Raw genomic sequence first — 17,690 nt, 5'->3', positions numbered from 1 at the left:
TCTACCTAATTTTCATGATTCAAAAACACATGGAGTTTTTAAACCGTATGTCTATTTAAAGTTGGCGCTTGATCGGGATTCTGGCGAGAGATGCGCGTATTAAACGGCCACGGAAACTGACGCAACAAGTATATTTCGAGCTCTTTTCGTCTACCATTTCCAATCTTACACACCTATTGCGCCGCTAAATAAATATGCTTATTTTTACTCATAACGCTTCATGTAAGACACACCACATCTTATTGGCTCAGCAACTAAATACTTCTCCACATACTTGATACCCTACATTAGGATATATTTTATTCGGTCGGTCAAGAATAGAGTATGCTGTTCTATATTTTTCTTAAGAAACGTCGTCTGCTTCTCGAAACATTTTGTGTGACATTTCTCCTCATTTCATTAGGAAATATCTTGATCTTTCTATCTATTATTCCACAGTAAAAATCAATTGCTGATACTACATTCTGCCTTTTAATACTTATTGAATTTACATGAACTTCAACTGCATACTAATTCCGACATTCATATTTTGACTGATTGAGTCATATTCCCCCCCTCAACGCCGCATCGCAGACTATTGACAAATTGTTACTGACACGGCAAAAACCTGATCTACACCTTTTCATCTCGAAAGCTTAACGCTAAGTCATTAATGTCACGAAAGTCATCAATGCAATCGACGAATCCGATACCAAGTCGCACTAAAAGCGCAGCTTCAGCGAAAATCACTCAAAACATTAATCTAACGGACGATGTCAAGACTTTATTGGTTCAGCAAGTTTCAACCGCTGTCGAAGACGTTCTAGACAGTATGATGCATAAAAGTACTCAAGACACTCAATGGAGCAAAAAAATGCATAAGGACGGCATTGCGTATTATGATGACAAAAAAGTTGGGACCAAGGAACAATTGCGTTTCTGTTGTGTAAGCATTACGGACGTTCCCGTTGAAGACGTCGTCAGTCTGTTTGTCGTGTCAGACACTGACATGTTACTAGAACGATGTCGTGTCATGTATGACAACGTTATGGACGCAAGAATTTTAAATGTCTTGAAATATCCTTCGACAGAACATCCGCAACGCTCGGCTTACATCCGCTATACTGCTTTCAAAACTCCAGCGTTATTGCGCAATAATCGTGATATGTGTGTCGTGGTAGCTACAGATGTCATCCATTGCCCGGATGGATCAACGGTTGGGTACTGCGTATGGGATTCACTTCATTTGCCAGGATACCCCGACTGTGAAGTGCCTCAAGGCTTTACCCGCAGTCAGATGTTCCGTTCGGGATACTATGTTCAAAGTACTGGAGACCCGGGAGCTAAGACGACAGTTGCTTATCTTGTAGGCATCGAAGCCGGAAGCGTTGCTCCACGATTAGCAATGCGATACGTCATGCCTCGATTCGGCGCTGTACTTAATCGAGTTATTGATCATTTGCAACAAAAGCAATTGGATCCAAAAACGTTTGCTCCATTATCTGAATGGACTGACAAACGCAAGGCTGAATACTGTCAATGTTGCAGCAAACACTTTGGAGCCGTCAAGGTGCTTAACATTCGACGATACAATTGCGTGGTCTGTGGTGATGCGATCTGCCACGCGTGTCATCATGTCGAAGAAGTGGAAGTGCATGGGGCCCGAAATATGTTTGTCGATGTTTGCGTCGGCTGCAAATCAGCATCACGTAAGAGACCTCAATCGTCACGCTGGTCAGCACGATGGGGCTCAAGCTTTACTTCCAATAATACCGGCTCTTCAACGAGGTCTTATCCGTTGTAAGTGTCGATTTATTTGTATGAACTGGCGCAGCCACGTTAAGTGCCACATGTTATTCCGTCTTACATTTCTAAACCTCAACTGATGACCGAGAAGATTCTTGTGTAGCTCATTTTTTGCCATTGTCTCCTTTTGTACTATATTTCGCTGAAATAAACGATTTTAGTCCATTTCGATTTTCACGCACACATATGTATCCAAAACCATCAGGCACAAGTTGCAAGAGTAAAACCGAGAGCTTTTATAACAACTAGCTCTCTAGTTAGCTCTACTATTTCAATACAATTGATGTATGCTGTTAGAACCTTTACAAAGCAGGCGGACATCTTTGAGCTTCGATACAATAACATATGAGTGTCAAACCCTTATCATTCGAGGTTACCAGCAACGCAACCTACGCAGCGTCATCCGCATGCTTTATGAATCGCACTCATCAAATAGCGACGTCCCTTTGTGGTATGGATATTCTTAGTCGGGGCGGCACGAAAGCACATACACCACCGTATTATGTTCACCCGGCTACACCTTACCCCAAAGGTATACCAAGAAGATAGAAATGATCCTGCCTTCCTCTGTGAGAGCTGTGGTGACAATATAGCTGTGCGAATCGTCGCACGAAAATGAATGTTATGTCATACTTATCGAGCAGGTCCGTTCGCAGCCACGATGTAGCCTGAACAGCCGTATTACCAGACGATTCAACGTAACTAGTGCATGTGAGAGCTCCTGTGGCATAACCTGCCAATTCCAGAGCAGACCGCTCAGAGATCTTATTGCAGCGAGATAGATATGATGCTGTCTCTCGCGGAAGAATATATATACCAGATAATCAGATCGAGGGTACTAAATTATAAGCTTTCTGCATTACTTCGTGTCGTAAAGTCGGTATTTGCAACGAGATGATGGGTACATACTTATTATGTACATGCAAAGTCTATATCTTTGGTAAAGTACATTGCCGGCGTACAGTTTTACATCTTAGCATTAAGATAATTCTAGAAGAAGGGTAGCTTAAAATTCAACAGACTCGGATACTCAATGTATGTGACGTGAATATTCGCATCAAACACATGCGAGGAAGAAATGTATGCGTATATCAAACTACTGCTTGTCATTCCTACCTGATACAGAGCTTCGATACGGAGTGCGTAGATCCACTTTTACCGAAACTCGCTAATGTTTTCCACGGATAAATGCGTCAATGAGGTCACACTGTTCCAATGTCTTGTGACGCAGTATTGGTTACAAGAATTAAATCATTCATGACGCACTTTTGGGTCTCTTGTCACCATGTCCTGACAGATTTCTGGCAAATGCGTCGATTGACTTTTGAATTTAACCATTCCACTCATCGCACTCCTTGCTCTATACATACTCAACAACAAACTCATCAATGTCGAAATAATGGACCAGCCATTTTTACGGTTCCGACGGTACCATTTTGGTATTTATATTGTCTTGCAGATCTTTGCAAACATGCCTAACCATAGTTTCAGAGGCGCAATGAGCGCTTTTGTTAGACGTTACTGTTAAACAGCCTTAGGTTAAGGTTGTGATTACTCTTGGCATAAGTGCATTGCGATCCGCTACATTCGTATTGATCCTGAGTATAGAACGAAGGTCACCGACCTAACCCAAGCTTCTGTTAAGCAAAAGAGCTACGGCGGCCGCTGCACAGATGATATTGCCACCACAGATGAAAAAAAATTATTCGAAGAATTAAGCCTTAGCAGCCCAACATGTACAAACGAGTAAGCCCTTTCGCCTGTACGTATCTAAAGTGTCAGTACGTTGGACTATTGTCGAATGTGACGGCGTCATTGATCAGCTTGCCGGATCAGACATACTTCCGGCGGCTCGTTAGCATTGATTCTGATCTATTGAAAGACACGCTGGTTATACCGACATTGTGGTCTTTGTCAATCATGCTGATGTCAGCAACAGTATTGTTTTAAGGTTGTGGCCAAGCGATGGTTCGGTATGCTAAGCGCCAACCTGGCATGTCGTCGGCAACTATCCCGAATTAAGTCTCGTCACAATAAAATCAAGCGGACTTGTATGAGGAGCTTGAAACGTGTCTACTGTAGACAATTGGCGAATCGATGGTCAACCAAAGGGATTACGCGCGTTGTATTGAGTATCACTTAAACAACTTGTGCGGAGCAACCACGGCGCGGAAGCGACATGCTACTACTCAGTAAGCTTTTGCTAAAAAACAGTGCATTCGTCACAGACATGTTTGTTAAGTGATTTAGTTTATCTCAGAATCACCTTCAAACCACGAGATGGTTGGGGCTGGTGTGGGAGAGGTTGTCGGTACTGATCGAGATGCAGATATCAGCGGACTACACATCGTAGTAAAATTACGAAAACTATCATCTTCGAAAAACCGAGCGCCATATGTCAAGTTCGCGACGCTATGGCTGATAGCCAGGATATACAGAGTTTTCATTACAATTGTTAAACATTTACACAATGACATGATCTGGTGGCAGTGATCTATCAAACGCTGTAGCTAATCAAGTCATCCGGTGCTTGCAGGATCATGGCCATGTTAAGATGGACGCTTGCTATTTTGACCGCTATTGATAAGGCCAAAAAGAGGTTGATATCATCTATGGGTATTCCCACGAAAACTATAGGACATATTGGCTTTTCAAAGCGATATCAGGACGAGCCACTCGAATGCGAAGCGATCTGATAAACAAAACAAAGCTTTTAAAGTATTCCAAATTCAGATCGACGTTCTTCCTTGGAGCAGCGCACAAGAGTGTCTATAAAATGCTTTAGAAGATGCCCGTAAAACTTTTTGGGAAAAGGCGACCTGCCGCAAACGCTAGAACTCAATTAGGCCCAGCCTCGTATACGTTGCTCTCTGCCGGATCCGCATGGCGAGGGCCACTTCCAAGTATAATGGATTCTGGTTTGGCGTGTTTATCAAAATCATTGGTAGAATAATATAAAAACTGATTGCATTACATACCGTGAGACTTCCAAAGAGCTTGAGGTAGTGCTTTGACAAATTTACTCAAATTGGGCTTCTTTCTCTAATCAGGCACTTTATTAGTAGTTGGTTAAGTAGGCCCATATGTATCAGCGGAATCGTCGTCGATACAGCTGGAGGTGAGGTCGAGTATTTGCCGTATATAGATTCTCTTGCAGAAATCGCATGTAGCTGATCGCTCATTCGACGACAACTTAGTCGGTCACATTGGTAATTATATTGCAACGGCAAAGTGAGAGGCCGTAGCAAGCCATAAAGTCCGAAATATAGTGCTGTGACGCAGCAAATTTCTCCTGTAGGACATCGTCGTCGCTGAAAGATACATAAATGGCAGCTCTTTATGTCGAACATCCAGGTGCTTGCCTTATCGTAAAGTATTTTGGATGCAGGTGTGCAACCACCACTCGAAAGATGCAGATGGTTTTGTTTAATTTCTGCACATGGTCACCAACACTTTCCATAGCAAAACTAACCATTGACAATGACAATAGTTCTCCCGCTTAATTCTTCAATTCACATCATAATTTCTTGTTTTCACCACATCGGAATTGTGTTGCGTCGTACGCCGTACAGTGGCAGGGTCCACAAGTCGATGACTAAAATAAAGTGTTTGCAGCCGTTCAGAATTTTGTTTAGGATCTGAAGTCATTATAGCGGGGCTGTGGATATTTTAGGGCTTTGCCCATATTGATAATAATCGAATACCACATCTAAGACGATTTGTTTTCGGTTATTCGGAGTATATCCTTCAACTAAAATATTGACAATGCTTTCTCCACTTGGAATTTGATGATCATATTTAACCGTGTCAGTGCTTGAAAGTGGACAGACAAGTCCTCTGAAGACCTGCTATAGTTGTGGGAGAATGTTTTGAAACCCGGAATCCACGATTTTAACATCCGCTCAACTGCTGATTACAGACGTGGGTCCCGCATAGGCCGCGCCAAGAAGATTGTGTTGCTGATCGATACAACCGATCTCATTCAAATTCCTGATATACCTAAGTTCGTCATGGTGTTGGAGAACAAGTTTAGCGACGTCCGTGGCTCTATGTAAGAGACTTCCTGGGATAGGTTATCGGACTTTACACGATCCAGCAAAATTACGTAGGCCCTCGAATTAGAATACTAGAATTCGACAACGATGTATCGAACATTGTTGTAGCGACTGTAAGGCAAAGATTCCTCGATTTTGTCCCAGCACCTGCGCTTTCTTCAGAGCCTAACCGGCCAATTAAACCCCAAAGGTTCTAAAGACTAACATTGGAATTTTCATGACAGATCTTTACACAAGGGCGGTTCATTTAAGGTCTAAAGCAGTATCTCAAATCCAAGTTGCTAATTGAAAAGAGTAGGTTTCTTTCTTATAGACTCTTTGATGACAACACTCACCTTGCGACGCCGCGTGCAGGATCCCTAAGTGTGGCACCGGCCTTTCCTCGCTCTGATACTGTAATGTTACGCTGAGTGGTGTCTGAAAAGAAAACTGGATTTAAGGCCAAATAATTCTCAAACGCCTCACTCAACCAAAACTGTGCCGCTTTGTCTGTTTATGCTTGCAGTTGCTGCACCTATAAATAGCTGCCTAGCTCACCCTCAATGCTCATTATCGACTCTGTGACGATGTTAACCGTTCATGTCCTTAGACACGAAGCCATCAGAGGGGCCGAACCCGTCAGTTTAGCGCAAAAAAACTGATTTACCGAACTCGGTCTACTTTTTGCTTTAAACCCAAAGAATGAGATACGGCGACGGGTGATATTCTGTATATTGACGAGATGCTCATTCACAAGCGCTTGCTTGCGTTAAAGGGGCGGTCTGCCGGGTCACTATTCACTCTAGCTTCCTAACCGCTTTGTCGTTTAACGCTTATATAAGCTTCTGAAATTCTACCCTGCACAGAACAAAGACTTGTAATCATCTCCTAAAGCAACTTTTATACCTTTGTATATACTCTTATGCAGGTAAGTATAAAGATCCGTCGTGTGATCCGTCCGCAACTATGGTATCTGGATCCGCTACAACTAGTTCGCCACAATCTAATCAAGGAATAATGTGACGTGGTACAAAGACGTCGATAAAATGTAATCTTAGCTTGCGTGCCATTAACGAGCCAGCCCGGGCTCACTTCAGACCAAGCGTACTGCCATTGTTGCGGCCAAGGACTCGAAGAAACTTAATGCGTGACTTTACACGACTTAAAACGCTCGTCCAGCTACAGCTGTATATCGCTCAGAATCGCTACAAACACACACATAATCATCGCCGCGGTGTGAATATTTTCTTTCCATTGGACATTAGAGTCTTCAACAGCACATCTATGCATTGATTATTACACTGATAAATATCAAAACTTCTCGAACTATCCGAAAAAAAACGATTGGTGTTATACGTAAGTTTAAAATGATAATCCAGTCTTTAAGTCCATGTTTCACCCTGCTATTATAATTACAGTCCAGCTCTATCTATATTATACAGCAATATTGTATTGACGACTCACGAAAAAACAAATATCGTAAAGATGTGTCGAAACCGAAACAGCCAGATTACTGTCCCGGTTTTAAAACCATGGGAAAAGTCTGTAGCCAAAGATTATATGCCGTCTGCGTGGATATACATACGTAATCACTTTGTGATTAGAAGTGCAGACATTGAACAAAGTTCTGTCATGGTGACTGTCATATTCCACCATTTGTTTTATCTCCAAAGTTGTGCTATTTACATCAAAGTGCGGTCACTATTCACGAGCGAGCTCGACCATGTTTGTCGTCATATGTGGCTTAGATATGCGATGAACTGTCCCTGCATACAAAGTACTAAGCAGAACGGCCAGAAGAATTCTACCCTGTAGTTCCTTCCACACGAGAAAATACAATTTGGTTAAAACAATGTTAAGGCTGTGAGCTCGACAATAATTGTCAGAAGTACATACTGGAGGTTCCACACAAGTATCACGTCGAACCAGATGCTGCAGAAGTTCAATGATGACGCCCATTCTTCATCAGGATGAATAAGTAGATTGTATCATTATTTAATTTTAAAGTGCTCTCAATGATTATTGATCATTCTGGTCAAAGATGACTTCACGTAAATCTGCATAAATGAAGTGGCTTTGCAAAATAACACTAGAACTCCTTAGGAATAAGCAGAAGGATTGCTCTTCATGAGCAATCCGTCATCGAGATGTGCACTTGACCTGTCAGGAGCAAGCTATCGACAACATGTCCGCAGAATCCATTAGATAAATTAATCTATCGAATCACATTTAGTGTCGCATATGTACATAAGCTGCATTTCAGCGAAGATACAACCCCAACGTAATAGAGTAAGCCGAAGTAAAGGTCTCGCTCGCTTACAATCGATCTTTCGCAAACTAATTCTTAGATTGATAAATGTTACTTACACAGGAAGGGTCACTTGTGCTTTATTTTCTCTTTGCAACTTAGCATCTGAGTCCTGTTAGTTGGGAACTGCAGTGTCAACAAATCTCTGGTGATGCCGACGCATGGAAGCTACGAAAAAATAAAGTCGCGATAGATGGGGCACGTCCCGTGGGCAGCACTGTATCTTCAAGAAATTATCAGTAGTAGCTCCTAACATCTTTTAGAAACACGACGTCGCAATATAACAGATAGTACGAGTTTACCTCGCACACTTTAATTTCCGGCTCATCACTCAGATCAAGGCTCAAGTCATTGTACTAAGTTAAAATGCCAAATTCGCACAACAAAAAGCCTCGGCTGCCTCAACACTTCACATCCACATCGTCCATGTCAAGTTTTGGCGCGGATCGTATTTCACTTCCTGGTGAGATTCCGGATCAGCTAGAGCTACGAAGTGACGTGAAAAATGTACTAAGAAGACAAATTGCGACGGCAGTAGAGGATGTTTTGGATAGTATGATTAACGAAAGCACTGAAGATGTATACTGGCGCGCTACAATGCGCAAGGACAGCATCATTTTCTACGAAGACAGAGAGAGTGTGACGAAAAAGCAGACTCGCTTTTGTTGCGTTGATAGTACTGAAGCCTCAGTGGATGAGGTGATAAAGCTTTTTGTCGTCTCCGACACTGACATGCTGCTACAACGGTGCCGCATAATGTACGACAACATTCTGGACGCCAAAATCTTGACAGTGCTAGAGCATCCGTCGAGTGACTTCCCCATGCGCTCGGCTTATATTCGCTACACTGCATTTAAGACGAGATGTCTACAGCGCAAACATCGTGATATGTGCGTTGTTGTATCAACGGACGTCGTGAAATTCCCTGACGGATCAAAAATAGGCTACTGCGTTTGGGACTCACTTAATCTCTCTGATATGGCCGAATTGGTTGTACCACCAGGATTTATCCGGACGCGTATGTTCCGCTCGGGGTACTTCGCTCAAAATTCAGGCAAACCCGGAGCTTTGACGAAAATTGTCTACATCGTTGGCATTGAGGCTGGAGGACTTGCTCCACGGCTTACAACGCGCTATTATATGCCACGGTTTGCTCAGGTTCTCAGCCGTATCATTGAGCATCTCCGTCATCGACAACGACTTGACCCAAGTACCTTTGTACCGAAATCTCAATGGACTGATAAGCGAAAAGTCGAATTTTGCCAGTGTTGTAGTAAACATTTTGGTGCCGTCAAACTACTTGATACCCGGCGATATAACTGTATGTCGTGCGGTGACGCCATTTGCCATGCTTGTCGTCATCTAGAGGTAGTCCGGTTTGCTAGTGGTCGACAGAAGACGGTGAGGGTCTGCGTTGGTTGCACGATGGCGAAAAGCAGCAAACTTACTCGACTATTAAGTTGGTCAAGGCGGGGCACTTACTTGTCTGATTAATTGGTCACGAAGGGATTGAAATTAATAAAAAATTACCACTAAAAATTAAGCTATTTAATTTAGAGCACAATGATAATGTTAAGTGTTACACTCAAAAATCCGCTAATGTTTTTTTGAACTTGAGAGGTCGTATAGGTTGGCGTACTCTGCAAAATACTTGTACAAATAGTTAGCCAAGCCAAGTCGTTTTCTGGTAACGACATGATAGATTGGCCACATCACTATGGTTCTGAAATTTGCAATATTAGCTCGCAGACTATGCTTCCTAATGAAGCATCCTAAAAACGGAATTTGTCGGCGACAAAGACACAATTGTTTATGTCCGCAAACAGTTTATCCCAACGCCTTTGATATGGCACTCTTAGCAAATTTATTGATGTCATTACCTACATTCGACGCGGAGAGTCGTCGCCGAGTACCCAAATTCGCTTTGTACTACTGGTGGACAAATGCGTAAATATCTCACGCTGTCTCTCTACAAGATTCATTGTCTTGTGATGCAATCATTTATCCAAGATTAGTTATATTTAAAAATTACCTTTGCAGCTACGCGGGGGCTACGCGCGTGGTAAGATTTCTTTATCACATGTAAAGGCAATCCGAAGGCTTCCGTCCATTTCATCGCACTTGTGCTATCAAAAATTGAATCATTCATGACGGATGATGAGCTCGGCTCCTCCTCATGTTCGAAATGTATCAGTTCGGCGTTTTGACTGTCTTGCACTTACTTGCACACATCCTACAATGCAACGGTGGTGACATACACCTTTTACAGAACCCATATACGAAACCAAGAGCATCTCAAGTGCCTTGATACACGGTTTGCATCTAAATGAAGGAAGACAAATATTTAGAATAAAGTCTAATTTGACCCAATACTTGCATAATGTGAAAGTAGAAGCCATGTATTCCATGAACTTATCCTTCATGAGTATCAGTGTTTTTATCAGTTAATATTTTGAGATTTGAACAATGGCATCATGTGTAATCTATGATAATACGAATGTTCTCTATTCCCATCTGCATGGCATCTCACACTTATACATGGGCATTGTACAAGAGTGGACGCTTTTCGGGCTTTAACAGCACCAGAAATTCTCCTCTTCTCTTTGCACATTTTTATGTTTGCCCTCTTGAGTAAACTTTCATGGACAGACCTCTGTAACTGACTTAACAAGACGTGAGAAAGACGAACGGACAAAGGTACGGCTATTCTCGGTGTGGGCCAAAGTTATATTGGGTGGCAACAGTAAAATGACTCTCCGAACCTTAACTCGACACTGTTGCCCTCACCAACAGATTTACGGTCAAGACAATCTCTGAGAATTTGTAATTTCTGCTCAAGTTGGCCACTTCGTGTTTGTACCCAAAGGCGGGAAGTATTTTGACAACTACCGCTGAGCAGCATTAAATGACTAATGGCTCGTCAGCAGAGAGCTAGATCTGATTTAGTGCGTCAAGCTCCAACCATCCACTCCATAAAAAAGTGAGTCACTCCACGCCCGTCGAGCAATTCTAGCGGCAATGATCCTCTGTCTTCCGTCTGGTTAAAGTGTGCCGCATTCATTCGTTATCACCACACGTGGGTTCCGATCGAGGGTGTCTACCTGCAGCGGATACTGAATATGTCATATTCTGTATAGGATATGCCACCGCATTGAGTCTTTAAGGATCTCAAACGACCCATAATTGTGCCGCTACTATTGATAAGAAAGTAGCTGAGCTACAGAGGATAATTACGATGTTACTTTGTACCCGTTGGAAGACTAAACATCCGACCGGCTCAAATTGTGGCTGGTGTCAGAAACCTTACATTGAAAACAATATGTGTTCGTATTCTTTTTGGACTGTTTGCAGTACAACGCAGTCTCATTTTTTGCATTTGTGAATAGTCTGAGATAGCGCGGTCGCAACTTTGTCATATCAACGCAGTATCTTAATGTGTGGCTAAGGTGGACAGAGTTTAATACAATCTTTTTCCACATCGTATTTGTTTATGTTTGCCCGCCTTTCACGCCTGGTGATACTTCGATTTGCTTGGTCCTCCCTCATCCATAGTATTCGCCTTCCGGTGCATGACGCTCAATATCATTGAGATGGAATTAGGAATTTGTTACGAAATGTTGCCGGGCAGATATCACCAAGCTGATTTTAATTGACAGCCCCCATAATACCGTACCGACAACGTGGCATGGTCAAAGGCACCCAGAAATTCTCCATACGTTATTGTAAAATTGAGGAAAGCTTGTCGAGGAAGGTCAAGAGTTATCAAGCGCTTATTCCACAAGTGAGAGCAACTCGCCCCTGTATTGCGATTTTCCGCGCAAATATTCAGAGAGTATCTGCAGTGGGGCTGCCGTAGCTCTTTGCTCAAAGAAGGTTACATACCTTCGTTCTATACAAGAACCAGTACGAGTGTAGCGGATCGCAATCCGCTACCCCCAAGAGTACCCGAAACCCTAATCCAAGGCAAATGTACTCTCCCGTACAAAACTAAAACTGTATTTATCTGATTTTTTTCAGCAAAGCCGCCTTTATCAAACTCTCTAGGTTCTCCTAATTAAAAAGTTGAACCTATTAATATGCATAAATACTGGCAATTTCACCAAATAGCGGCTCTTTGCTACGCCGTAGCCACACCATTGTGTGATTACACGGTCTTGTGTAGCCCACACCTTTTTACGGTCACACCATCTTGTGTGACCCGCACATTCATACCAGGGTGCGTGTTACCCCCTCACGGTATCGTTTAAATCACGTTTTGGCCATTCTGTCTGACCATTTGTTTGCGAATGGCCAGAGATTGACAAACCGAACCTGGGGTCGAGCACCTAAATAATATCTGCCGAAACTTTGCTGTAAAGCAAAAATCTCTCTTTATACGACAGTAATTGTCAAGCCATGTTGTCGAAACATTTTGAAGAGGAACTGCTTGGCTTGAGCCACTTTGGACACTTTATAGATGTCAGCAGTGAGATGAGCTAGCTTGTATAGACAGAACACAAAGACCACAATGCCGACTTTTTCCTCGAAAAAACAGAAAATAATATTTTATTACATAAGCCAGCATTCTGGTTGGCGAACAATGCTGCCGTTGTGGCATGGGTTTGACTTGTTGAGACGTTTCACACTGGTGCATATGTCAGCTTGCAAATCTATACATGCTAAATCATCTATACATAGTGCTCACCAAGCAATATGTCTTCTATCTTTTTAGGGGTCGGTCTGAAGTGGGTACTGTATGCTATATACTGTATCGCGAACTGTAGGCACATATATTTATGCGCATAGTGTCATGTAGATCAGTGGTGCAATACAGGATAAAGTATTTCGATGGAGGCTGGTAACTGAGAGTTTTTATAAAGCGGCATCTGAGCTCTTAATTCTCTTCTCTTCCGCATCGTTTAGTAAAGCACAACAGTTGCATCTGAGCCAAAACAATACGAATCGCTCTATCAACTTCTTAGTATGACAACGGTGACATGCGACTGAGTAAATCTGGGCTACGCAATAGCACATTCAACACCTAATTTGGTCGAACTGACTTATACCTTACCTCAAAGGTGCACTTAGCAAAGAAGATTAGACGTATGGCGACTCTCTGTGCGAGATGTGGTGAAGCATACTTCATTGCAAGTATCTTCTTGTCATGATCGCGGAAATTCCTTTTAAGAGCTTAAGGCTGGTGAGGCTCAAATGTGATTACACCTTCATACTCATTAACATTTTTATAGAGTAAAGCGCAGCATATGGCAAAGGCTGAAGCGTAGCCGACGACATAGACTGGCTGAATTTAAATCGGTTAAACCATAACAAAGAACTCACAGACTGTGTTTCATAGACTAGAGGGTCGCCACTTCTACCATACCCTAGTGCCACTTGACGTTTTTAATTTATTGGTAGGGGTCGATACATGACAGCATAGTTTGCGCTGTACTGGGCCGCGATTGGCCAATAGTCGTCGCTGTATAATCGTGGATCATACCTATTTCTCTCGTCATTTAAAAAGCACTGGCCAATCCACGATGACATTTTACTTGCCGAGATCTGCCCGCTAGCCGTGTTTTTTAGTGATGCAGTCCATGAAATGTCGCCAAAGTTACAATTACCAAATAGATTATTTAAGCGCATGAACTCAAGGTCCGCTCACAAATGATCGGTTAGGTAAAGGACTGTTTTGTCAAATTACTTTTGTTATTTCCACGATGTATTAGAAAATCTTCATCACCAGATGATCGGACTTCGCTTGTGCATTAAACAATTCCTGTGGAAATGACCAGCCACTCCCTGGAAATCTCAATCGAAATTTTCATCGTGGGGACAAATATTGCCATCTTTCATAAGCATTTGACGAAAATCAACAACTAGGTAAAGATCATTAAATACAGCGCCACCGATCTTACTGTTCTGCCGCACGGCTTCTTTAAAAATCAGCTTTTGCGCTTGAATAGTGCCATGATAAGCATGCACAGTTTGTCTTTATTTTGACAGTGCTGATTGATTACTTCCTCTTACTAAACTTGTTATGTGCTTCGCGCGAAAGAAAGCGTCATCCAGGTCACGCTTGTAATTTGTTAAGGGTAATTGACCTTTCACGCATTGCTTAATTTTGAAAACCACATCATATGCCCGATCCACCCGTGGTGGACCCGTGATTTCTACATCGAGATAACGCTTTAGTAAAAATAGTAGGGATCTGTATGATCATTGAAGATGGCAGCATCACCCCTACATGAAGGGCTCTGCAAGTGTCCGCTATGCTAAATTCAGAAAGATAACAGAGCCGTCTATTCCTCTGACACCAACCGACTCTTTCGGTTCTGAACTATCGTACACATATACTTAGGGATAATTCTTTTTTCTAGCTTAATAAGAGCTTTGTTTGGACTTAGTGCGGGAAGTCTTACAGCTCATAGGTCTACCCCAATCACTCATTCACGAGTAAACCATCTTACTTGTCATTTGCCTATTGATAGTCATTGCTTCGCTCGGTAGGCCCATCACACGTTACTGCTGATTAAAAAATCTCGTTACAGCGCGACAATATAAAATATCGTTCTTAGCTTCAAGATTCAGCCTTTCTGATTGCAAAGTACAGTTGCCTTTATATCGCTGCCCCTGAAACAGTAGACAGCAGCCGCAACCTGTTCCCTACCGTCATACTTTGGATACATTTTGGGTAACACGACATACAGTTGCATATTATATAGGGTTTGCAGCTTAGTGCCGCTTCTGCTTTCCAAGCACTGCTCAAGGCACGAAGCAATACGATTGCTGTAACTTCAAATTGTCTCCTGTCCTGCGTGAAAGTTATCAAAAAATAATGTCCATGCCAAAAGTGCTTCGCTTTTCGGGCAGAGGTGAGATAATGCGTACCTATAGAGGGGTGCGCGGCGCCCATCCCTATTAACTTCAAGTTGTCCGATGACTCAAAGTAACATGCTCTATACGAGCTGAAATCTCTATCAATTTGACAATTTTACAAGTGCAAGATTTACGATTTTCGTATTCGTATCTTCAATAAATTTATTTACCGTCATCTGCTTTTATAAGATGACGTTCCAAAATCTATAATTTATAAAGCTTCATAAAGCACAGGACATCAATAGCAACATCGGACCACGCCGGAGTATTTACTTCACCTTTCGTATGGAGAGCCGTTCCTATAGGGTTGAGGACCATTGACCATGACCCTTACGAGGTACCATAAAACCGATTTATTTTGGTGGGAACCGCTTTGCGCATTCAGAGACTTCACAATTTTCTTGATGGGTGCATCATTCGACATTGCGTGGGAGCTAGACTTTTTGCACCTCTCAGCCAAGATTGACAGGTGCATACAAGACTCAATATTTTCGTGTTACATTTAACGGGACTACTGCGGGTACTGCGGGTACTGCGGAGCAATTTGCTTTTTCTCAAATGTGCTAATATCCATCGCCGTTGGTGTGCCCGTGCATTTTTCACTTTCAGCACTCCTGTCTGCCCCCACGATACGGAAGTTGAGCGCAATCTGAATGCGACTATCACCGCTTCTTCGAAAGTGATGGAGCTGATGCGGAGGATCTCCATGCAACCCGCAACTGCTTAAAGCCTAAACATACAGATGACAGTCGTTACCGCCTCCAAACGAGGATCTAATGCCGCTGCAGCGATAAGCATATTAGCTCTGAGACAAATTTCGTGCTTTGGCGGATGAAAAAAAATTTTGATTGAGCCCAAAGTTCTGACTGGGTAGTGAAAACACCCACAACATCTGTCGCTCCAATTCGTTGAATATTTGAAAGCTGCTTCACAATGATGCTGCATGCTAATGTCATTTTCTTGTGCGGTCTCCTAGCTTTAAGGCTAGAAGGTCGAATTGCCGTCATCTGCGTTTACAGCGTGTTGAGTTCATCGCAATATCAAATCTCTTCTTTTAAAGGGTTGAAGGCGTCAAATAATTGCTTGTTAATGTATCGAGTTGAGCAATAATCGAATTTGACCCTTTTGTCGTCAGGTCTCTAATCCCACCAACACCAATAGTTGGCATAAGCTGGTTAAGCTGGAGGTTTGTCTTGGCGGAGATTTTCGTACATTTTGTGCCTGCAACCTTAAGAAGCCGTACCTGGGGATCTGGAATCGCCCACGGAGCAAAATTTGGGCACACGTTTCGCTCTATAAATGAGCTACAGATCTTCACGCACAGTGTCTCAAGGCACAGTTTTGGCGCGGTGAGAATACCTTGGTCGGATCAACTCGATGGAATCTATCTCGACGTGATTTCGTCTGATGTAAGTTTGCTGGACTCTATTGCGACTGCTGCGCTTACAGATGATCATTTTTGGCTCGCTGGGCCGGGTTTACTCCTTTCAAAATAAATTAGACTTCGTGGCACAGTCTATAGATACATTTCGCTTTTGGGGAACGGCGACTTGCGGTAAAAAGGAACACGGAGACGAATTTTATACGTTGACGAATCTTTGAAGCCTTGGGGATTACAGGAAAGGGCACGTTCGTGAAATCTGCTGAGATATCGCAGCCGGTCATCGGGATTCGGTGAGACACTGCAAAACATTTTTCATCATGACCAGATGGTGTGATCACAGGATGGAGTGGCTACACGTTAACAAGAAGCCACTACGTGGCGGGTTTGCCAATTGTTATGCATTTAATAAGGTTTTACCAGTTAGCTAAAATAAGGCGGCCCTGGCGCAAATAAAACGAAAGAAATAGAGTTTGGATTTTAGAGCGGAAGAGTTAAATTTGCCTTGGGTTAATGTTGTGAGTACTCTTGGAGTTAGCGGATGGCGATCCGCTACATTCATACTGGTTCTAGTATAGAACGTAAGGTCGAAGACGCCTCTCTTTTCGGCACGTCAAGCCATCAAATACGAGAGGCAACGAAAGAAGAATCCTCTTGGCATGAATGGTTCTCGTAGAATCTGAACCAGTAGAGCGTGATTTGGTTAAACACCCGGTACAGGGACTCCTTTAAGCTTTCCTTTAGAATGTTCTGTCACAAACATCACTAAATGCAAATTAATGATTATGGTCGCACTGGGGATCTTTAGTTCGTATTAAGGTGTAACCTTTCTATTCGTTACAAACTGTTGTTCATGGTGAAGTATGTTGGCTATTCACCATCAGAACGGGATATGTGTTAACATAAAAAGAAGTAGAAGCCTTAATCAGGCAGGCGAGCTGTTAGCCTCACACAATAAAAAGGCTCCATCATAACTATAGTAACAGATATATCTAGCAACAAATTATGTTAGCTATGGTTTCTGAAAAACACGCCATTACATCACAAACTGTCAGCTTTACATTCGAAAGATGACCGCCTCTATATCGCGGACTCTGAGAATCAAGAACTTTCTGTGAAAAGTACTCACCAACCCCGTCGCACTTTCCTCACATGCTGATAAAAGCGTTCGTTTTGATTGGTACGACGAAAGAAGTAAGTATTTTAATATACGTTGCATCACCTCCAGGTTGGTTATGTGTGGAATTGACAAACACAAATTGAGAATTATAAAAGCTATTAAAAGTCAAGGTCGCTTCTTACGTTTCTCGCTTTCACTTCATCT

General features: G+C 42.6%; 5 protein-coding genes across 5 annotated transcripts; 3 read left to right on the top strand and 2 right to left on the bottom strand.

Annotated features, from left to right (window-relative positions):
- Window positions 1-652: 652 nt before the first annotated feature.
- Window positions 653-1,783, top strand: PHALS_10239 (conserved hypothetical protein; the record flags this gene model as incomplete). The annotated part of the gene is made up of 1 exon (XM_024725628.1): window positions 653-1,783. The coding sequence occupies one exon, from the start codon at window positions 653-655 to the stop codon at window positions 1,781-1,783; it is 1,131 nt and encodes a 376-aa protein (XP_024576385.1).
- Window positions 1,784-4,573: 2,790 nt separating this feature from the next.
- PHALS_10238 (uncharacterized protein) lies at window positions 4,574-4,799 on the top strand (the record flags this gene model as incomplete). The annotated part of the gene is made up of 2 exons (XM_024725627.1): window positions 4,574-4,703; window positions 4,780-4,799. 2 exons carry the CDS (start codon window positions 4,574-4,576, stop codon window positions 4,797-4,799), a joined length of 150 nt encoding a protein of 49 aa, XP_024576384.1.
- A 3,694-nt stretch (window positions 4,800-8,493) lies between these two features.
- PHALS_10237 (hypothetical protein F443_09693) lies at window positions 8,494-9,756 on the top strand (the record flags this gene model as incomplete). Its single annotated transcript, XM_024725625.1, has 2 exons — window positions 8,494-9,528; window positions 9,748-9,756. 2 exons carry the CDS (start codon window positions 8,494-8,496, stop codon window positions 9,754-9,756), a joined length of 1,044 nt encoding a protein of 347 aa, XP_024576383.1.
- Window positions 9,757-13,509: 3,753 nt separating this feature from the next.
- Window positions 13,510-13,752, bottom strand: PHALS_10236 (uncharacterized protein; the record flags this gene model as incomplete). The annotated part of the gene is made up of 2 exons (XM_024725624.1): window positions 13,510-13,585; window positions 13,634-13,752. 2 exons carry the CDS (start codon window positions 13,750-13,752, stop codon window positions 13,510-13,512), a joined length of 195 nt encoding a protein of 64 aa, XP_024576382.1.
- A 2,287-nt stretch (window positions 13,753-16,039) lies between these two features.
- Window positions 16,040-16,650, bottom strand: PHALS_10235 (uncharacterized protein; the record flags this gene model as incomplete). Its single annotated transcript, XM_024725623.1, has 2 exons — window positions 16,040-16,278; window positions 16,572-16,650. The coding sequence occupies 2 exons, from the start codon at window positions 16,648-16,650 to the stop codon at window positions 16,040-16,042; spliced, it is 318 nt and encodes a 105-aa protein (XP_024576381.1).
- Between the last annotated feature and the right edge of the window lie 1,040 nt (window positions 16,651-17,690).

The sequence above is a fragment of the Plasmopara halstedii genome (genome assembly GCF_900000015.1).
Source record: "Plasmopara halstedii genome assembly, contig: Scaffold_470, whole genome shotgun sequence".
In the NCBI taxonomy this organism is placed as follows: domain Eukaryota; phylum Oomycota; class Peronosporomycetes; order Peronosporales; family Peronosporaceae; genus Plasmopara; species Plasmopara halstedii.
Note: the sequence above shows the minus strand (reverse complement) of the source record. Positions and strands in the feature narration are given on the sequence as shown.